This window comes from Mytilus galloprovincialis, chromosome 4 (genome assembly GCF_965363235.1).
Source record: "Mytilus galloprovincialis chromosome 4, xbMytGall1.hap1.1, whole genome shotgun sequence".
In the NCBI taxonomy this organism is placed as follows: domain Eukaryota; kingdom Metazoa; phylum Mollusca; class Bivalvia; order Mytilida; family Mytilidae; genus Mytilus; species Mytilus galloprovincialis.
Genome location: NC_134841.1, coordinates 87,710,960 through 87,735,041, shown reverse-complemented (window position 1 = coordinate 87,735,041; position 24,082 = coordinate 87,710,960). Strand labels below are relative to the sequence as shown.

Genomic DNA, 24,082 nt, shown 5'->3' with positions numbered 1-24,082 from the left:
AAAAACATGGTAGCGTCTAGATTCTACACACTTGGTAAAGCCGGAAACGAAAATATACGTCAACATTCATGCATTTGTGCAGGAAACATACACAGGAACTTCTAATAGTTGATTAAAAACATTCAAGTTGTCACTAAATATAGTAGTATGTTTAGGAATGTAAAGACTTGTTGCACAATAAACACGTGGCAATTGTTTACAAACACCTTCTACATTTACACGTGATCATGTAATAGACGCTTTTTGATTGGATGCAGCGAGTTTCGACTGCAACCAATGAAAATCCTCATCCTGTGTCTCAGAAATTTGATCTCAATCCACCAAGGGTGGAGAGAGCGGGAGTGGATCGTAACCCTTGGCTAGCGAAGATGGTATAGGATAAAAATTCATGGCATTTTTAAAATCCCACTCTGTATCAACCTTCAACCAATCTAATCTCTCAGTATTATATTGGTGTGTCTCAGGGTGTAATATTGAAAAAGACATTTAATATTCTCAGTGTTTTGAATTATCTTGTGATTGAGTTTGGGTACATGTTTTCTTTGTTAAAGTGACCTTCAAATATTTTTGTACACTTTTGATAAGAACATGAGTGCAGAAAAAAAGAAGACCATATATTGTGTCAGAACAGTATTTGGTAAATTTTTCAGTTAATGATCTAAAATACCTTATTTCATAAACAAGTTCCTGCTCTAAGATAACATAATTCAGAAGAATGTTGGAACAACAAGCAAATTACATAGTCCTCTGTATTTTTTCAGATGTTTGCAGAATTAAATCCAGGGTTGGAACCAATGTTTGTTGGTGTAAGCAACAACCGCAATAATTGGCAAGCTTTGGCAGAAGACAATGAACGTAAGATAAACGGAAATGGTCAAGGTAGAATCTTATCAATTAAGAACAGACTGTAATTTACAAAGATTTATTCTGATTGGTTATTTATATTTAATATTTTGCACTTGAATTAATACATTGTAATTTTTGTTGTGCATTTTGATATTATGAAAACTGGCAATGATATTTTTGGGGGTTTATTTTATTATATTTTTTTTTTTAATTAAACTGCAAAACAAATTTGGTCATATGAAATTATTTGTCATTATTTTTAGTGACTTGTGAACTAATCCTTTTACTGACATATATACAGCGAGCTATAATTGGTACTTCTACATCATTCTCTCTTGAAGAGATGTCTATTAGGCAAAAAAAAATTCTATAAATGCCTGGTTGTTTGTTTTTTTCTCACATACAAATTTCATTCAAGGCCAAAAAATTTTAAACTTGATCTTGAAGATAGAAACACAAATAAATCAATGGTGTAAATAGAATAAATTACAATTATAGATCAGCACTATTGATTTATAATGAATAATTCAAATGAAGGACTGTCTTGTGTGTCTTCATTTCTAAAAGAGTCTTTTATTTGTCCCTAATAGTATATTCTCTTATGTTTGGTCCTCAAGAATTCTGTGTAGAATGCACTAAGACTTGCACAAACATTTATTATCAGTCAACATCAGACTGACCTAAAATTTACCATTTAATATAAATAAAATATGTGCATTTACAATTTTATTATTGATGATAGCTAGCTAAAATTAATTTCATTTTTATACATAGCAAAAACAACAGAAAAAGACAAAGAAAATGAAAAAGAAAAAGATGAAATCAAGGAAGAAAATGATTCTCCACAGACAATAAAACCTCCTAGAACCAGTAAAGTAAAACCAGACCAACCATTAACAGCACGAAAGGTAAACATAAATTTTATATAGATCTCTTGAAACTATAAATCTCCTAAAACCAGTAAAGTAAAACCAGACCAACCATTAACAGCACGAAAGGTAAACATCACTTTTATATAGATCTCTTGAAACTATAAACCTCCTAAAACCAGTAAAGTAAAACCAGACCAACCATTAACAGCACGAAAGGTAAACATCACTTTTATATAGATCTCTTGAAACTATAAACCTCCTAAAACCAGTAAAGTAAAACCAGACCAACCATTAATAGCACGAAAGGTAAACATCACTTTTATATAGATCTCTTGAAACTATAAATCTCCTAAAACCAGTAAAGTAAAACCAGACCAACCATTAATAGCACGAAAGGTAAACATCACTTTTATATAGATCTCTTGAAACTATAAACCTCCTAAAACCAGTAAAGTAAAACCAGACCAACCATTAACAGCACGAAAGGTAAACATCACTTTTATATAGATCTCTTGAAACTATAAATCTTCTAAAACCAGTAAAGTAAAACCAGACCAACCATTAACAGCACGAAAGGTAAAAATCACTTTTATATAGATCTCTTGAAACTATAAATCTCCTAAAACCAGTAAAGTAAAACCAGACCAACCATTAACAGCACGAAAGGTAAAAATCACTTTTATATAGATCTCTTGAAACTATAAACCTCCTAAAACCAGTAAAGTAAAACCAGACCAACCATTAACAGCACGAAAGGTAAACATCACTTTTATATAGATCTCTTGAAACTATAAATCTTCTAAAACCAGTAAAGTAAAACCAGACCAACCATTAACAGCACGAAAGGTAAACATCACTTTTATATAGATCTCTTGAAACTATAAATCTTCTAAAACCAGTAAAGTAAAACCAGACCAACCATTAACAGCACGAAAGGTAAACATAACTTTTATATAGATCTCTTGAAACTATAAATCTCCTAAAACCAGTAAAGTAAAACCAGACCAATCATTACCAGCACAAAAGGTAAACATAACTTTTATATAGATCTCTTGAAACTATAAATCTCCTAAAACCAGTAAAGTAAAACCAGACCAATCATTACCAGCACAAAAGGTAAACATAACTTTTATATAGATCTCTTGAAACTATAAATCTCCTAAAACCAGTAAAGTAAAACCAGACCAACCATTAACAGCACGAAAGGTAAACATCACTTTTATATAGATCTCTTGAAACTATAAATCTCCTAAAACCAATAAAGTAAAACCAGACCAACCATTAACAGCATGAAAGGTAAACATCACTTGAGTATAGATCTCTTGAAACTATAAATCTCCTAAAACCAGTAAAGTAAAACCAGACCAACCATTAACAGCACGAAAGGTAAACATCACTTGAGTATAGATCTATTGAATCAGTAAAATCTCCTTGAACCAGTAAAGTAAACCAGACCAATCATTGACCGTATGAAAAGTAAACACCATTTGTATATATATATATATTTATCTCAGAACTAGGCAAGGTAAAACTAGACCAACCATTAACAACACAATAGATAAACATCACATGTATAAAGATTCTCTTGGATTGATTAAACCTCCCAGAACTAGCAGTAATTTAAAACCAGACCAACCATTAACAGTACGAAAGGTAATCATCACATGTATATAGATTCTCTTGTAAGCTTTTAAAAACTTTCAAGAACCAGTAAGGTGAGACAAAAGCAACCATTAATAACAACAGAAAAGGTTAATATGACTTGTAAATAGATTCTCCCTAAACCATAAAACCTTTCAGAACCAGTAAAGTAAAACCAGACTAACTGTTAAAAGTATGAAAAGTAAACATAACTTGTATATAGATTCTGTTGAAACCTTAAAAAAACTCCCAAAAATTAATAAGGAAAAAACCAGACCATCTATTAATAACTCAAAAGGTAATGATTTCATGTATATAGATTCTTTTTAAACCATAAAACCTCCCAGAACAAAGTTGAAACCAGACTAACCATTAACAGTACAAAACTAGACCAGCCATTTACAGCACCAAAGGTAAAGATGAAGTTATTGTTAGGTTAGGTAAACTACCCTTTAAGAGTAGACTAGTCTGACAGATAACCAATCTATCTGTCTGTAGGACGAGGCTACTTCGAAAGGAGGGTAGTATACCTTACCTAACAATGACTTCACAGTTCAGCTAGCTAGCAAGCTAACCAAAGATATTACCTTTAGCTACAAACTCATTGGAATCAGCTGTAAACCTTTCAGAAAAATGACACACAATTGCTTTATTTTGTTAAGGTCATATATTGTCAGTGTTATATCTACTTGACATATGATATTAACACTTGTCTTTGCTGAATTCATATTTTAACCTCTATGTGTCAAAATTTTGTCTTTTTTTTGTGTGTTCATTTCTGCATTATTGACTACTTGATTCAAATTATAAACTGTTAGTTTTGTTAAATAAAGTACTGTTTCTATCAATCATTGAGGGATATTGACTACTGAAATGAAAAAACAAGAACATTTTTGGGAAATTTTTCGACAAAATTATTGTTAAATTCTTCAAAAATGGTAAAATCGAGATTGACTTGTTGGAGATACCAGGTATTTCAGTTTAATTTTAGGATTTTGAGGGATAAAATAATGTCTCTTCTTTTCATAGGAAATGTATGTAGAGATTAAAAAATAGTATTAATCAAGTATAGCTTCAGAAAATATTTTGCATAATGTTTATTGTTTTAAATAATGAAAAGTAACTTAAAGGGAAATTCCGCGATTTTTTACTTATCATCTAATTATGTTCATCTTAACATAAAAAACACATTTGCAAAGTTTTAAATTTATATTCCTTATAATAACGGAGAAAATCAAGTATTTGTAACTTTTTTGGTTGAATTCTCGAGTGGGTCGTGACGTATTAGCCCGATTTATTGAATTCTGGGAAAAAATAAAATCTGTTTAACTCTTATAGCTTATCGACAATATACGTAATTAAAAGCGCACAGCTGACGAATGGTCGTAGTTATTAACCACAATATAAGAATGAACGAAAATGAATATGCATATACCGTTTTGTACTGATTGAATTAAAATCCTATAAAATTATCTCTAGTAAATGTTTTTGAATAAATTTAATTAATTATTGTTGAGATTTTTTTCATAAAATATTTATTGAACATTTTTACTGATATTGAACTGAAAATATTTCAGTTCTATTTACCGTTATTTTTTTGAAAATCATTTCAATGCAACTAATGTGTGAGCAGAGTGTGTATATTATTTTGTAAAGGTCACTGTATATTTCTCCGCTTGAGGTCAATTCGTTTACCTTGTAGCTATTTAGCCGCAGGTGTGAGTTCAAGCGTACACGGGTATAAATGTTGTTATTTGGAAAGGATAAACAGAAAGGATTAGAAAGAGTATGCTGTCACGATGTTAATACACTAAGATTTAATACACGATGAGAATAAAGATACAATAATTAAATTGTGTAAATTAATTGAAAATAAAATTCAGATTCGTAATTCCGAAAGTGTATAAAAATAAAAGGAAACAATTTTTGATTACTTTCTTAGCGGCAATTGGCGTAAAGATTCAAATATGAAGCAAACAATAGTAGTTTTAATCTTTAATAAAAACTAAATGCAATATTACCCAATTTGATATACCATTGTACATCTGTTTGATATCATTGACTTTACCGGAATTTCTTAACTTGTATTCAAATCTGGCTGTGTTTAAATGCTAATAAAACTATTGCAATTTTTAAGTTTTTAATTGACAAAAAAATACAACATGCATGATTTTTTTTAGTTTCTTTTTAACATTTCATTTGACAATCATTTACACGAACTTTTTGTGAAAAGAATACCAATTATCTAAGCTAAGGCATTATTTCTTTTGAGGATTTTTTAGGTTTTTTTTTTTTAAATTCTATGATAATATTTGTGCAATGTTGAACATGATAGCCGTCATTAATCCAAATAAGTAATACAGTAGTTGTAATAAAAGTTATATTTTAGTCATGCATAACTGATTTTGACGAATTTAGAATAGTTCGTCCATACATCGTTGTTCTTGAAACAATCATTATTAGTATACATTGTACATGTAAGTTTCCTGACGTATAAGAGCCATTGAGGATGAGCTCCAGAGAAAGCAGACTAGAAGCGTTTCGTTCGTTTGTTTGTTGGGAAAGGATAGGAAATGCAACCGCTTGTACAGATAAACGACAGAATTACCATACAAGCATTTATAGTCAACACAATCAGAAAGAGTTCCCATCGTTAGACGGGGAATATGAAGGCTTCCAAGAATGAACAAGTGACATGTCTAACTCTGAACAGTTAGAAAACGGACTATCGACATCGACCGCTTGTTCTTGATATTTGAAACTATATGCATATATATACGTATATGTTTATGATATAGTGTTGAGTTCTTGCGTCTGACAAAAACTAAATCCCTTCATGGTTATATCTTGCCATACGTTTATATTGGTTTGTAAGGTGATTACTCAAAATCGTTATTTGAAAATCCTGTTTGTGAGATGTAGATTCATTTCAATACAGAAATTTCGTCTCAGATATATTTCACAAGTGTATAACACGGAGAAGCTCTGAAGGTCCATTACTCCCATTTTGTTTGGGTGTGAACCATCGATGTTTACAGCAATATCAAAGAATAAGATGATGATGGTAGAAAGAACTATGGGCGTCATGTGGCAAATATTACATGCATATCGGACAATGAGTTGTCAATCTGTATGAAAAGATTTCCAATACAACCATATTATTGAGAAGGAATGTTTACATGCTATACTCTCGTACTAGTATTACAGGGTTCTTGTGGCGTTCACCTTAGACACACATCTAGCTCAGTGTTTTAACTATGTTTAAAAAAAAGACAGAACCAATTTAATGTCATATTTCCCTATTTTTGACAACAATACCCCTATTTAGCGGACAAGTAATTTATTCTTTTTTCTGTTATTGAATACCAAGAAAGAAAATAAATCCCGAAATTAATTTGAAACTTTGATACTCAAAAGTTTCCCAGCAAAATATTCACATCCCCTGGGGATAATTAGTGTTCGTCCAGTGGCATATATAACAATTGTGATGACGAATTCCTTCCTTTGTTCGAGAACAATCTTATTGAAATATAAATCTGTGATTTTACTAGGTCCACAGCTTCAATGAACAAAAGCAAAAGTTATACATCGACCTGTATTTAAATCAAATTGGTTCTCTTCTTTTTCTGGTATACAATAGTCTATCGACATTCGATGATTACATACTGTTGGCATACGTGGACTAGTCTTTTACAACACTTTTACCCCTATTTATTCAAAATATATGTTTTTTTCTTATGTTCAATGTATACATGTATATATTTTAAATTGCGCTATAGTTCCGTAACTTTCTATCCAGTCGTATAAACGAATTGTCGGCAAGTGCGTACATTTTTTTAAATCAATATTTCTGGTTTGTTCCAATCTGTCCTTCACTATTGACAATGAGTATTTATTACATTTTCCAAAATTCACCCTTGGAAAAAATATTTAAATAGATTTTAATTTCATCAAATCTTATTTTTTGGATATTATTTATATTTTTATGAATAATATTCTTTACAACAGAAATGTTATTTATAAACAAGCGTATGAGTTTAGTAATGACAAGTAAGACAGAGTTGTATATTATACATCTGATAGTTCAAAATGGAAAGTTATAAGTTATAAGTTATCAGCCGTGTACACTGATCAATACCTGCAGAAGTGAAACGATGCATGAACTTGCAAGCCCGACAGGAAATCGCTTGAATACCTGGACGTGTCACCTCTCACCCCTCACAATACCTTTGGAAGTAATACCTTTAGCCATGCTGGTGATCAGATGAGGGAAGATCAAAATATATTTGAAAAAGTTTATAACTTTAAAGAATTATGAACAAATTAGATTTTCGAAAACAATTTTCACGGAACACTTATTTATGATTTCAACTTTGACTTTTCACCTAATTCCAATATCAACAGTTTAAAAACAACAGACCATGGTAATTTAAAAAAAATAAGAATATTTTCCGTATCAAGTTAGTTAGTCGGATAAAACAACCGTACGATTGACAAGATATCGACACGCAATTACGACTACATCGGTTACTGTAGTTTTGTTTCTTTGTGGTTTATAGACATATCGTTTTTATTAATCGGGGAAGAACACAAAATGGCTGACCGCTGAGAATTGATACTCTAAATTTAAAATCGATGGTGATCGCTTATCTAGCGGAATAAAACTTTAATATCTATGAATTTGAGCATTTTTATACAGAATGAACATAATATCAATTTTTGATTTTTTTGCGAAGTTTCCCTTTAAGTGATCCCACACACACAAAAAAATGCATTGATTTGCAAAATGTCAGAAAAAAGTGTAAAAAAAATTAGAAGCCAGCATTCTTATAATACACTGCAGTTCATGTAGCTAATGCTTTTCTTATAGTTCATTTGAACAAAATAATCATGAACACTTAAAACTACTTCAAGTATGCTATATGAGATGTTTATTGGTTGTGCTCAGAGCATTTTTGGTACACCAAACATCATTAGGGAAAATCATATGTCATCTTGTATGGGATAGACCTGGTAGACAAAGTGAAATTTCACAATTTAAAGGTAGTTCTTTGCACATTGGTTCAAAAATAAAAAGCCATTGCAGCTGAAATTTTATGAGTTCATAAGTCAACAAACCCTCTTTACTCCTATAAATATTTATAAATTTTTAACCATAGGTTTCCTCATAAAAACCAGATCATTTTAGGTATGTTATTGGATGTCTATCATTTGTTCAAAACAAAATTCTGAAACTTGTCACATTTCTATTTATTTTTTTATTTGCAAATATAATAAGCTTCGAGCACAGCTTAATCTTGCATGAAGAACTTTTAATTACCTTGATATATAATACTTCCCTGTTTCAATGTTTATGATATTTTAAAGAATGTAGCAATTTTAAAAGCACTTTTCAAAAGATAGGGATGCTATATCACATGCAAGGATAGGTTGTTTTTTATGCCCCACCTAGTCGATAGTAGAGGGGCATTATGTTTTCTGGTCTGTACATCCGTTCGTCCGTCGTAGAGGGGCATTATGTTTTCTGGACTGTACGTCCGTTCGTCTGTTCATCCGTTCATCCCGCTTCAGGTTAAAGTTTTTGGTCAAGGTAGTCTTTGATGAAGTTGAACTTGAAACTTAGTACACATGTTCCTTATTATATGATCTTTCTAATTTTAATGCCAAATTAGATTTTTTACCCCAATTTCACGGTCCACTGAACATAGAAAATTATAGTGCGAGTGGGGCATTCGTGTACTGGAGACACATTCTTGTTTTTCTCTAAAAAAGTCATTCTTTCCTGTCATTCATGAGTTTAAACAGTTCTCATAATTTTCCATCACAACTGTTAGTTGCACTATACATTCTTGATACTTTTTCTGTTCTGGTTTATGTTGAAAGTTAACCTTAACTGTTGTAAACTTTGAATTATTAGAAAACTGTATTTGTAGTTATGCATTCTACTATATAAAAAAAAAGAAGATGTGGTATGATTGCCATGCATTCTACTATAAAAAAAAAGAAGATGTTGTATGATTGCCAATGAGACAACTTTTTAATAAGTAGACAGCTCTCTCACAAGCTAAAAAACCCTAACTGTAAAAATATAGGGGCATACACTACAGGCACCGAGACACATTCTACTGAATCCACACAGCATAAGTAACAAACCCTGCAGTAAATATAAAAAAGAAGATGTGGTATGATTGCCAATGAGACAACATTACATGTTCTGAAGTGCAGACTTTAGAATGTCAAATGCTGAGGTATGGTGTTGTTCATCATCTTATTTAATTTGTTATGAAAATATTGTTGAGATGATATTTAAATGAATAATTGATAAACCTTAGCCAGGATATGTGCATTACATCTTCATGCATTACTATTACATTTTCACATGAAAATCTTTACATTTGAGTGCAGATTATTATTTACTTTGTGATCATTCATTTTACATTTTTTAAATGCATCTTGATGCAAAATTCAAAATATCTTAGATTATACAGTTATCTTTGTATCAGAGTACTGTACATTCTATTATTTCCTATTAAATATATAAGAAAGAAATACACAGGCATAGGACAAAAGTGAGTTCCCACTCATAAAAAGTTCTATTATTTCAACTAAAATCAATATTTTTCAAAAAAATATTACCAAGTAACTTTATGAGCCATTTTTAGAAAACAGATACCATAAGATGTAGAAATGTCTGAAGTTTTATTGTTTATTTGGCCATAATTTTCATGAGGTTTTGTTTACATATTCTGATGGGTTAAACACAAATTATGCAATTTTTTTACCATTTTAATTTGATGAGAATGCACAGCAAACTTTTCAAGAAATATTCATTTGTGTTCACCTCATCAAAAAATTAAAATGAACATGAATAATATCATACCAAAATCTTGTGGTATTTTATTGATATAAATCAGTCATGTCGTTACTTGGTAATATTTTGTTTTAAATTTGATTTTAGTTGAAATGATAGGACCTTTTTTTAAGTGGGAACTCACTTTTTTCCAATGACTGTATGATAATTACAAAATTAATTCCATGAAATATAAAAACCAATAAAAGCTTTTTGTTTGATTATAAATGTATGAGCATTCACTCATTTCACTATTCATTTCTTTTCAGAGTTCAATTAAATCAAAGCAGATTACACCCCAAAAGAAAGTAGCTATTAAAGAACCAAAAGGCAAAACGAAAATATGTATGTTAATGTGACAAAAAATATGTTCAGACATGAGCAGTGTGATTGTTACAATAAACTGTCTATTTTGTATACTACCTGCTGAAAATAGTGAGCACCTTCTGATATTTAGTGTTCAAGTTGACCTTCAAGTGAAAGAAAACCATAGAAACAGACAGTACATTTCTATTGAACACAGAATTTTTCTTTAAATGAATCACTCTAGGATGTTTTATTTTTACAGTGTGACATATATTTATTAAATTTTTGTTAAAACATTGTATGGCAGAGTTCTGATAAAAGTTGTGCAAGACTTTTATTCATACTAGCTTGGTAACTTGTTGGGCCTTGTAAGTGCAAACCATGACAGTACTAGTATATAGAATTTGTCTTGTAATACAATGGTAGTTTTAAACAGACAAAAAAGCAGCATCAGATGTAATACTTGTTGAGCATTATATTGATTCTATTGACAATTTGTTTAGTATGCATTATATGAAAGGTATTGCCTTTTATTGATATTTTCCTTTGATCTTTCTGTATAAATTTCCATCTCATACTACAGATGGGTTTTAAACTTATTTCTTATTCAAGTAGAAAGAGAATGTATGCCATCATATTTATGATATGATTACTTCATTTATAATATTTAGAAAAATTGTGATTAAACAATAATCAATAGTCCTTTTAACTTGGCTTCACCTCATCTCAGGATTATTGCCCTTTAATGAGATTGTAGCCGAGAAACTCATTCTAGTTAGAAGAACCTCTGATAATCTATGAATTATAACTATACTTTGTATTATAACACAATTTAAGTGTCTGAATTTCATAGAGTAGTGTATATTATATTGCTTGGGAGAGTGAAAGTTGTTATTTGATACAGAATTTGAATTTTAATATACAATGTAGCAGATATTTTATTTACTTTTTTTTTTTTTAAGTAGAGCCCAGATTTATCATATAGTCATAAATATCCTGTGCAAATCATACAATTTTTTCCACTGGCTAATCAACTTTATTTGTAAATTTCTCTCCGTCATGCTGACATTAATATCAATATTGAAAAAAATTGACATCTTACAAAAAAAAAGGTTGTTTGAGGTAGTACCAAACACCTTGACTAAAATTAATTTGGCTCGTTTAATTATAATAAAATTTATACAAATATTTACATTGACGGTTTGACAAAAATATAAAAAATTCATATAAATTGAACCACACACTTTATCGGAAAAATTTCATTGGATATTTAGCACTTTGAGAAACACTAATTTTGATCATCGAGAAGCTTTTTATTTTCGTAACAACAGAACGGTATTTAAACATTCTTATAATTTTAAGAGTTATCTCCCTGTATTGTTTTGTACCCCCTTAAGAAATGAAAGAATTGTATGTTGCAAGATTTACTACTTTAAATTTGTTTGTTATTTAGATTAAAGATTTGTTTGTTTTTTTACTATTGGATAGGGCAGCTAATAACTAAGGAAATTCTGTATATGGTTATTGAAGGGGATATAAACTACTGACACAGATAATCATTTCTCACAAATAAAATTGTGAAAAAACTATGATCATTTAGATACTCTTGATGGCTCAACCAAGCATTTGATAGATTGTGGTTTATAAAGCTATATAGTTTAGAACTAACATATAACTGTTGTGTTTAGTCAAACTCTTCTTTGGTTTTCCTTCTCTAAAATAGAATATTTGTCACCTATATAGCTGTTAATAAGCTGACCAAATAAAAGTACACAGGTACTTATAATTAGAATTTAGTTTTTAATATACTATATCATCCTTCAAAATAATTCAGAAGGGGCTTGCTGTATTCTCCAACTGAAACAACAGTTAATAAAAACTAGGTAATGATTAAAAAAAGTATTTTGCACAAGTAAATGTTTGTTGTAATATTTAACTTTTTTTTTAAATACGAACATATATAAAGTCATGGTGAACATTTCCAAGTTTCTTCTGAAAATATGAAGAAAGTTTGCATTGAAAAAAATACATGATTAATATTTTAGTGTTTCTAAGAATTGAAATGTCTTATATCTTAGTAAAATGTGATTTTCTTATACACTACATTAGTGGGACCATAAATTTAGGTATTTTAATGAGCACAATACATTATATGTTCCTAATGAAAAGTTATTTATAAAGGGGGGTTGGTTATTATTATTATTATTTCTGTTTGTTTTTCTTACAATGCCAAACACTTGTCATGCTATTCTAAAGTGTCCTTACTATATGCAATTGCTAAAGCAAATTCAAATTTGTCCTTTTTAGAATAGAAAGCATTTTTGGTAATATTTTCAAACTGCAACTTAAAATTTCGATTGGTTTTCAATGATCTAACTAGATATTCAACCAAAGAATTGTGTTATTATTTTATAGATTTTTGTGTGTAAGAACGGTGGAGTATTTAATTGCTAAAATGATAAATTAATTTGATGATAAAAGATAGATACAAAATAAATCCTCTTGATGTCTTCTTGTTGTGTGATACTTCGCAAACTTTTCATAAAAAAAACTAACAATTGTATTTAGATATTTGCTGATATCAGTGTGCGATATCTTGTCTTGAACTCTTTCTCTTCTCAACTGATGCATTACTGTTATAAAAAAGTGATCAATTTTTGTTATGCTTTCATTTGCTTTAAGAGGCATATTTTTTTGATGTGATAATTTATTTATTTATTCATTTATTTATTTCTTTAAATGACCCTATAATTTTAGTATTTAATTTATTTATTTATTTATTTAAATGACCCTATAATTTTAGTATTTAATTTATTTATTACTCTGCTTTTAACAGTGCCAACAGTATTGAAATGTATATTTGTTCTGTGATACTTTAGATTATAATTACTTATTTTGCATATTCAGTATTGCATGTACTAACAATGTTATATATTTTGTTTTGTTCATTTATGTTATACCTTCACTCTTAGAGAGTTGGGGAAGATACTTTGCATTTACCTTTTCCTTTCGTCTGTCTGTCTACCTGTTCATCAAACAATTTTTTCTTCAGTATTACCTAAAAAGAAAAACTTTATATTTAATCAGCACTTCAACATTGATGAGTTTCTACTGGTGAGGACTTTTTGGATCTGTACAGCACCTACTTCTTGTTTTCCAATTCTTTGAATTACTAGTGGGGGTATGCTTATATTACAGAACCACATTGCATGCATTTTTGTTTATATGTGTTTAGGTTTTTTATTAGTTACATGTGTCTTTGTTTGTTATTTTATTTGTTGAAGCGTAGATGACTAACAAGCCTGGCTTTGAACATCTATTGTTAAAATATTTTTTACATATATATTTTAGTCTTAGGCATCAGAATTCCACATGTTTTGTATAAATATACCTAATAAGTGATGGTAGGTATAAAAACTTACAAATTGAAATCGTTAACTTTTGTTATCAGAAACTTGGTCTTATATATAGTGTATCCTTGTAATAGTGACCATTTTTGGGCTAAGCCACCAATAGTTATAGATTCTATATATTTATAAGAAAGGTACTTTATCACTACAATCTAAATATATAGTTCATTACAGTTCTTACACATTGAGTTCACAGCAATCTACGTTATGAGATGTCTTAAGATTTTGTCAATCATTGATTTGTTTATTTATCTATTACCTTATAATTCGGACCAAAGTTACTGATAGCAACTTGATAGTGTTCTAATATTTAAACATTTTTGCTTATAGGAATTCTTACCATAACTTGTAAAATATTTTTTGATATAGGGCATTATCTTATAGTCTAATTTATTTCTTTGTTCCATTCATTTTCATGGCTCTCTAATAAAACAAAGATTTTATTATTATTTTTGTAGATCTTCTAGTCAATAAATCTTAAGCAGTATAATTTCAAAATTTAAATAACAGTGAAATCAGCATCTTGCAAGATCTGTGAATTTTAGGAGTATGGAGTCGAGACATATTGTCTACCTTTCAGAAGTTTTATGGTTCTTTTTTCAAATAGAATGAATCTGTAGTATTCCTTCATATTTTTGAAGTTAATGATTTGCTCTCGTAAATATTAGAAAATTTGATGTTTGTAGTACAAATGAAAGACATAAATATGTTAAAAATGTATCATGGGGTTGAAAGATATACTACTGTTTTATTTTGATTCCTCCTTATATAATTTTCTATCTGACAGTGGAATTAATAGCGCATTAGTTAAATTACTCCAAATGATGTTTCATATACAAGCTTATAGGAATACTTTTGTTGTTGTAAAAACTATATGCCAATTTTGCCTTATTTGACAGTCTTACACCAAACTGCACCTTCTAAAGAAGTGAACTATCTAAACACACTGCCAGATTTAATTTTATGGTACACATGTAGTATTTTACCCAATTGGTACTATTTTAATTTAGAGACAAATCACTTCGGTAATATAGTATATTTTGGTTTTCTTTTGAACACTTTCAGCATTAGACACAATCAATAAAATACCTTTGAACATTTATATACCTTGTTTTCCCAGACAACCACAAGAATATTTATTATTTTAAACTTTTTACCAATGATATTATTATATGTTGATAGTCTACTGTGATAGGTGATTGTTCTGTTATGTCTAATATTATAATGTTACATTTCTGTTTATTAAACTATGCCATTCTTTGAGAATAATGTTATTTATTCTATGATACTGTCACAGGTAGGGGTTTTTTTTATTAAGAGATTTTAAAATTCAAAATTTAAAGGATACTGGACACATCTTATTTTATATACTTCTATAGGTAAAGAGGCCAATCAATAGAGAACCAACAAAAAAAGACAAAACATTGGAAGCAGATAAACCAAAATAAAACAATTAAACATTTCTAAAACAATTGTTTTTTGTTTGAGTCTGAAGCTTTTGTGCAGAGTTATGGTCTTTTGACTTAGAATATTCACTAAAATAAGCAGTTTTCCTCACTAATTTTTTGTCGTTCTTTAAGATATTGACTTGATAATTGTCATATTGTTTTATCATGACAAGATACAGATCACATTCACATTGTGTTTCGGTCACATGATTTTGTGCTGAGTTATGGTCCTAGGACTTAGAAAATTCACTCAAATAATCAGTTTTCTGCAATTTTTCTGTCGTGCTTGAAGATATTGATTTGACAAGAGTGCACAGGCTGAAATGTCTCCCCTTCTTTGCAAATTATTGATATTATGTTGATAGTCCTAAATATAAAGCTTTATTACAACTGTCACATAAACTTAATCTTAACCAAGAAAACTAAACATTCACTCGTGTTTGTAACAACGTATTAGATTTGAGCGAGAGAAATTTATGTATTACTGAAAAATCATTACACCAGGGTTTTTGATATCACAAACTAGTCAAAACATTTACTAAACTTTATCATCTGTATAAGGAAATAATTCGTAAATATAACTCAACATGCAGACATCTTATACGTTCAGGTATTTCACATCCAATCTTTTATGGTAATATTCTTTACAAAGCACAAAAATGTCAGTATTCACCTCAAAAGCTTACAGAACCTTTAAACAGACTTATTAAGAAGGGATATAGTTACGATACTGTTGTCAGGTCATTAAAGATTCCATATTTTGGCTTTAATATTGATTCACTTATAGGGTCTTTGCATCGGAACTAAACACATTTTTTTTTTAAAACAGTTGTTAGCATGACACAGGCTATGTTCTTCTTATATATTTTATGATAGTATGATACTAAATCCCTAACAGAAGAGATTGTGCCTGATATCCGTATGTTTCAATCAGTTTAATTGAGGTCTGGAGCTGGCATGTCAGTTAACTGCTAGTAGTCTATTGCTATTTATGTATTATTGTCATTTTGTTTATATTCTTTTGTTACATCTTCTGACATCAGACTTGGACTTCTCTTGAACTGAATTTTAATGTGCGTATTGTTATGTGTTTATTTTTCTACATTGGCTAGAGGTATAGGGGGAGGGTTGAGATCTCATAAACATGTTTAACCCGCCACAATTTTGCACCTGTCCCAAGTCAGGAGCCTCTGGCCTTTGTTAGTCTTGTATGATTTTTATACGACCGCAAAAATTTTAATTTTATTGTCGTATATTGCTATCACGTCTGCGTCGTCGTCGTCGTTGTCATTGTCCAAATACTTTTAGTTTTCGCACTCTAACTTTAGTAAAAGTGAATAGAAATCTATGAAATTTTAACACAAGGTTTATGACCACAAAAGGAAGGTTGGGATTGATTTTGGGAGTTTTGATCCCAACATTTTAGGAATTAGGGGCCAAACAGTGCCCAAATAAGCATTTTCTTGGTTTTCGCACAATAACTTAAGTTTAAGTAAATAGAAATCTATGAAATTTTGACACAAGGTTTATGACCACAAAAGGAAGGTTGGGATTGATTTTGGGAGTTTTGGTTCTAACAGTTTAGGAATTAGGGGCCAAAAAAGGGCCCAAATAAGCATTATTCTTGGTTTTCGCACAATAACTTTAGTTTAAGTAAATAGAAATCAATGAAATTTGAACACAAGGTTTATGACCACAAAAGGAAGGTTGGTATTGATTTTGGGAGTTGAGGTCTGAACAGTTTAGGAATTAGGGGCCAAAAAGGGGCCCAAATAAGCATTATTCTTGGTTTTCGCACAATAACTTAAGTTTAAGTAAATAGAAATCTATGAAATTTTGACACAGGAATAGGAATAAGGGGCCCAAAGGGTCCAAAATTGAACTTAGTTTGATTTCATCAAAAATTGAATAATTGGGGTTCTTTGATATGCCGAATCTAACTGTGTATGTAGATTCTTAATTTTTTGTCCCGTTTTCAAATTGGTCTACATTAAGGTCCAAAGGGTCCAAAATTAAACTTAGTTTGATTTTGACAAAAATTGAATCTTTGGGGTTCTTTGATATGCTGAATCTAAAAATGTACTTAGATTTTTGATTATTTGCCCAGTTTTCAAGTTGGTCCAAATCGGGTCCAAATTAAACTTTGTTTGATTTCATCAAAAATTGAATAATTGGGGTTTTTTGATATGCCAAATCTTACTGTGTATGTAGATTCTTAATTTTTAGTCCCGTTTTCAAATTGGTCTACATTAAAGTCCAAAGGGTCCAAAATTAAACTAAGTTTGATTTTAACAAAAATTGAATTCTTGAGCTTTTTTGATATGCTGAATCTAAACATGTACTTAGATTTTTGATTATGGGCCCAGTTTTCAAGTTGGTTCAAATCAGGATCCAAAATTATTATATTAAGTATTGTGCAATAGCAAGAAATTTTCAATTGCACAGTATTCAGCAATAGCAAGAAATCTTGCACAGTATTGTGCAATAGCAAGAAATTTTCAATTGCACAGTATTGCGCAATAGCAAGAAATCTTCAATTGCACAGTATTGTGCAATAGCAAATATTTTCAATTGCACAGTATTGCGCAATAGCAAGAAATATCTAATTGCACAATATTGTGCAATAGCAAGAAATTTTCAATTGATTGGAGTTATCTTTCTTTGTCCTGAATAGTAGTTGAATCAACTTAAATCATTGTTTAATACAATATACAATGTATATTCACTTTTACTACCAACTGATAAATTTAAACAATCTTTACCATTCAGTGATAACAAGCACCTTTTGTTACATTTTAATATTTCATGATGTATTTAAATGAGTAGTTATTGTTGCAAACTCCATTAGAAATTTGAATTGAGATCAGTTTTGGAAAAAGGGAAAGGGGGATCTGAAAAAAAAATGGTGGGGGGGGGGGGGGGGGGGGGTGTTAAATTTTTCTCATTTCAGATTTCATAAATAAAAAGAAAATTTCTTCAAACATTTTTTTGAGAGGATTAATATTCAACAGCATAGTGAATTGCTCAAAGGAAAAAAAAGTATTTTAGTTCATTAGACCACATTCATTCTGTGTCAGAAACCTATGCTGTGTCAACTATTTAATCACAATCTAAATTTAGAGCTGAATCCAGCTTGAATGTTGTGTCCATACTTGCCCCAACCGTTCAGGGTTCAACCTCTGCGGTCGTATAAAGCTGCACCCTGCGGAGCATCTGGTTAATTTTAGTTTCTTGTGTATAATTCAGAGTTTAGTATGACGTCAACTTTCACTGTATTAGTATACATATTTTTAAGGGGCCAGCTGAAGGACGTCTCCGGGTGCGGGAGTTTCTCGCTACATTGAAGACTCATTGGTGGCCTTCGGCTGTTGTCTGCTCTATGGTCGGATTGTTGTCACTTTGACACATTCCCCATTTCCTTTCACAATTTATTGACCAATGAACCATGAAAATAAGGTCAAGATCAGATGAAAATGCCAGGCAGACATGTACAGCTAACAATTCTTCCAGACAACAAATATAGTTGACCTATTGCTTATAGTTTTAGAAAAACAGACCAAAACACATAAACTTAACACTGAGCAATGAACCCTGAAAATGAGGTCAAGGTCAAATAAAACCTGCGCGACAGACATGTACATCATAAAATATTTCCATACACCAAATATAGTTGACCTATTGCATATCGTATTAGAAAAAAAAGACCAAAACTAACAAACTTAACTTTAACCACTGAACCATGAAAATGAGGTCAAGGTCATATGACACCTGCTAGCTAGACATGTAAACCTTACAGTCATTCCATACACCAAATGTAGTAGACCTATTGCATACCAGTATAAGAAAAACAGACGAAAACACAATAACTTAACTATAACCATTTGACATATACACCTTGCAGTCCTTCCCTACACCAAATATACTAGACCTATTGCTTATAGTATCTGAGATATGGACTTGACCACCAAAACTTAACCTTGTTCACTGATCCATGAAATGAGGTTAAGGTCAAGTGAAAGATGTCTGACAGGTATGAGGACCTTGCAAGGTACGCACATACCAAATATAGTGATCTTATTACTCATAATAAGAGAGAATTTAACATTACAAAAAATCTTAATTTTTTTTTCAAGTAGTCCCTGAACCATGAAAATGAGGTCAAGGACATTGGACATGTGACTGACAGAAACTTCATAACATGAGGCATCTATATACAAAGTATGAAGCATCCAGGTGTTCCACCTTCTAAAATATAAAGCTTTTAAAAAGTTAGCTAACACCTACGCCGGATCACTATCCCTATGTCAAGCTTTTTGCGACAAAAGTCGCAGGCTCAACAAAAATTGGTTTATAGGTTCATCATGGAAAGGTACAGATCAAGTGTATTGTGTTCCGGTCTGATGGTTTTGTGCAGAGTGATGGTCCTTGGACATAGAAAAATACACTTAAATAATCAGTTTTAAACACTTTTTTGTCATGCTTGTAGATATTGACTTGATATTTGTTATAGTGTTTACACCATGACAAGCTATATATAGATCAAGTAAGTATTTTGTTCCAACTTTCAATAGAATGAATTTTTAATTGGTAGGGGACTATGTATTTCCATGCAATACTCTCAGAATGCTTGTTAATATTGTTACACAAGGTATCAGTCTGCATGAAGACATATCACCATACCTCAACACATAATTCTGACTGAGCCAACCAGTCTCTTACACCTAAATGTGGGATGCTTAGCAGAAAAGCTGCAAATACCAATTTAAAAAACACTGTGTTCCAACACACCATGTCCCACACTTTAGGCAAACAGACCTAGCGGTCATAAACATTTGGAGTATAAACATTGTTCTCAGACTCATAGTTCAACCAATCAAAATTTTGAATTTGGTGTTTCCAGCTCACATTTTGCACTGGGTAAAGTTTTATGACCAAAGGCCCAAGCGAACTCAAGATCATCAAGGCAGTTTAAGTTAATAAGAGTTAACAAAAATGTAATAAAACAAATTTTGATACTTCAACTATTTATTAAGAATTATTCTGTTTAAATACAAATAAAGATTGCCTAGCCTTTGATACTAACAACAATACAACCCATATGACTAGTTCTACATTTGATTGTAAAATAAATATAATCAAAAATATAATCAAAACAAATATACAAACATCACTAAATAACAATTATTGATATGTAGTATGTGTAACAATATAAATTTTACAAGGAAACATAGTAAAATTGTTCTTAACAAAATATTCTAAAACATTTTTGTATAAAAGACTAGACTTTTTAAAATTAAGATAGTCTGAATAAATTAAAAAGTATAAGAAACACAATTCTCCTTTTTTTTTTCTTTAATCTTTTCTACACAGAAAAGAATTATTTTCAATAGCTCCAGTTAAGCATAATTATATGAAAATTTATGACAATTTGAGTTTTGAATTTTTGGTGTTCTCATAAAGCATACCTACTAAATCTAGTGAATAAATAATGCGAGAAAAAACATAAGCACACAAGAATGGTCATAGTACACTTTGGTATTTTTGTAAATCTAACTCAGCTTACTCTCTTTATGTTAAAATACAGGCATATGAAATCATCCATTGGCCATTTTCTTAATCATTAACATTTAATGGGATATTCACTTATAACATTGGTTGCAAACATAAACAGATAATTCATATGTTTGGAAGGGTAGACAAATAATAAACAAAACTTGTGTTTTACTCCTATTTTCAAATAAAAATTGTCTTTCTCCTTTTTGGAAACATATCAACAATTTACCAAATATTTCAATATAAGATAGCCACACACATTCTAGCTTCCTATTTTAAAATAAAGAGAGTCAGCGATGTCATGTGACATCTAAATGCCATGGTAATAACGTCATGTGACATATAAATGCCATGGTAATAACTACAATAAATTACAATTACTAGCACCACAATCATAGAAATGGACAACCAGTGTCTTAAAAGGAATGTAAAACTAGGAACACATAGTACAACATGGATTTGTTTTCTAAAAATATAAATAATGGATTTCTTAACAGTTCAAAATGGAATGTAAACTTCTCATGTTAACAATAAATCTTATGTACAAAATATACAATCATAATTTATCAAGGTTTCAAATTAGTAGTTTAAAACAAGAATGTGTCCATAGTACACGGATGACCCACTCGCAACATCATTTTCAATGGTTAATGGACCGTGAAAATGGGGTAAAAACTCTAATATGGCATATAAATTAGAAGGATAATACCATAGGAAACATGTATACTAAGTTTCAAGTTGATTGGACTTCAACTTCATCAAAAACTACCTTGACCAAAAACTTTAACCTAAAGCTGGAAGAACGGACGAACAGATGAACAGACGAACGAACAAAGGGACGCACAGACCAGAAAACATAATGCCCCTCTACTATCGTAGGTGGGGCATAAAAACCATCAATCTTTTTAAAATTCATCTTATTTTGGAGTTTGATTCTAGAATTAAACAAGTTTCTTATACATACATGTACTTATATGACATAAATGTATCAGTAAAATCAGAGTACAAAATCTGGACTAACATGTATTTTTGCCCTTTGGTTATCAAGATATGTGAATTCATCTCAAAGTATTTTTTAAAAAGTACAAAGTATTCTACCTTTTGAAGGTGATTAGCAAAAATTTGTTTATGAATATCTGAGTGTTGATTTCATTGATAAATATCTTGAAATGTGGAAATGTCCATGGATGGGAAGTATAGAATGTTCTGATCAATGTACTGTGGAAATGTCCATGGATGGGATGTATAGAATGTTATGAACAATGCACTATGTTTTGTGAATCTTAAAAGTAGTGATGAACCTTGAAAGATTGAGATATCAAGTCAGTACCATATGGTTTTGATGGATTTCATGCAATTTTTACCTTAAAACTGATGTCGAATAATCATCTGTATCAGAATATATTTTTTTCTTTTATTAAAGAATGGACTTCTTGATTATTTACTCTTCAGATTAAATTTCTTATTTTGTCTCATTCATACAGACACTATCATATTTATATTTATATCACTGTTAAATAAAATGACCAATGAGACAGAATTCCTGTTATCTAAGGGATTACATTTTATAAATTAAAACTGATTTCAAATTACATTTGTACATAATTATATGGTATTCCCTGATTAAAATAAGGACTAGCAAAAACGATGATACGAGACAGATCATAAGCAATATATATTATGTTCTAATTCATTTCTGAAACATATAAAAAAGATTATGGTAGAAACATTATTCTATGAAATTTGAAAAAATAAGTTCTTCCTAATATGAAACATAATTTTTTAACAATTTAACTTGTACATGAAATCCAGGACTAGCTTTCAAAAGTTGGACTCGTAAATAAAATTATACCAAACATTTTCAATCTAGTTTTGCTGATCGATATTTTTAAAAAACATATGATGTAACAATACATATATATAGCACTATGGAAAATGCTATTTCTCTCAGAAAAACATTACAAAAACAGAATTATTTTTTAAAAATATCCTCAGATAACAGATTCAGAAGTCTGATATTGGAAACTGTCACAACATTTATAGAGTAATTGTATACAATTAAAAAACATATTAATTTTAGTTTTATCTAATTTCATCTAAATATTCATGCATGATGTGTAAATTTAATGGCAACAAAATAAAATGGCAAGTTTTAGGCAAAAATTATAAAATCAGAGACCAGAAAAATTAGAGAAGAACTCTAATGAATTGTAATGTTATGCAGAAAATATCTATTGTTGCACAAAAAATGGAAAAAATATTCAGAATGCTCTTGGGAGATAAATAAATTCATAAGTTTACCAATGAATTTCTTTTAAAACAAGATTAACATTCAAAATTTAATTTACAAAGTATTAGTCATATCCTAAGGCTAAGGATGTAATTTTTTAAAAGATTACTGAGATCAACTACAGTTATAAAATTAAATATTGCTTTCTTTATATTCAACTAAAAATAAATAAATTTGCTGATTTGAAGTTTGACCAAAAAAAAATATGTGTGTATCTGTTTACTGTACCCCTATTTTTTTGGCCATTTTTTATTAAGCACTGTTAAAGTCACAATGTTGCTCCTGTATACTCAATGTAAAAAAATAAATTAAATTAAAAAAAATCCATATCTAACTTCTTTTCAGCATGTGACAGTAAACACACATACTTTTTTGTTTGACCTTACATTCATTTCCATTATCTCCCCTTGGATTTAACACAATTGTGCAAATTATTATCTCCCCTTACCAAATCATAAATTCTTTGAATTATAAATAAAAACATAATTTTTGGCATATGTGAGAATCAAAAACAGTGCGTTGAAATTTGTTTAATAAAGGCAACATACAAAAGTTCTTAGTTTATTTCATTTTTGTTAGAAAAATGTGATACAAAGTTTACAGGAAAATATAAAATAAATGGTTTTTGATTTAAAAATAAAAGGTGGGAATTTACTCTTACAACAGTTACAACCATTAAATGTTTTATAACACTTACATAACAAACTAATCAATAATTTCTAACAAATAATAATTTATAATGCTGATTAATTAATAATTGGAAACTTACAATGTAATTTAAGTAATAACTATTTTAGCTAAAAACTTAAATAATTAGATTAATACCGTCATGTGGTAATGGTATTTCATTGTTTAATTTATACAAA

The 24,082-nt window shown here is 29.9% G+C and overlaps 1 protein-coding gene across 4 annotated transcripts in view; it reads left to right on the top strand.

Moving 5' to 3' along the window:
• The window catches only part of LOC143073295 (cGMP-specific 3',5'-cyclic phosphodiesterase-like), a 63,768-nt gene extending 48,574 nt beyond the window's left edge, over positions 1 to 15,194 (top strand). For 3 of the 4 annotated variants that reach the window (XM_076248712.1, XM_076248715.1, XM_076248714.1), the window contains 3 exons: positions 762 to 879; positions 1,621 to 1,754; positions 10,479 to 15,194. In XM_076248712.1, coding sequence (XP_076104827.1) covers positions 762 to 879; positions 1,621 to 1,754; positions 10,479 to 10,568 — 342 coding nt within the window. In that variant the 3' untranslated portion in view covers positions 10,569 to 15,194. The remainder of the gene's footprint in view (positions 1 to 761; positions 880 to 1,620; positions 1,755 to 10,478) is intronic. The other variant, XM_076248713.1, reaches the window with a different exon arrangement.
• Positions 15,195 to 24,082: the final 8,888 nt, after the last annotated feature.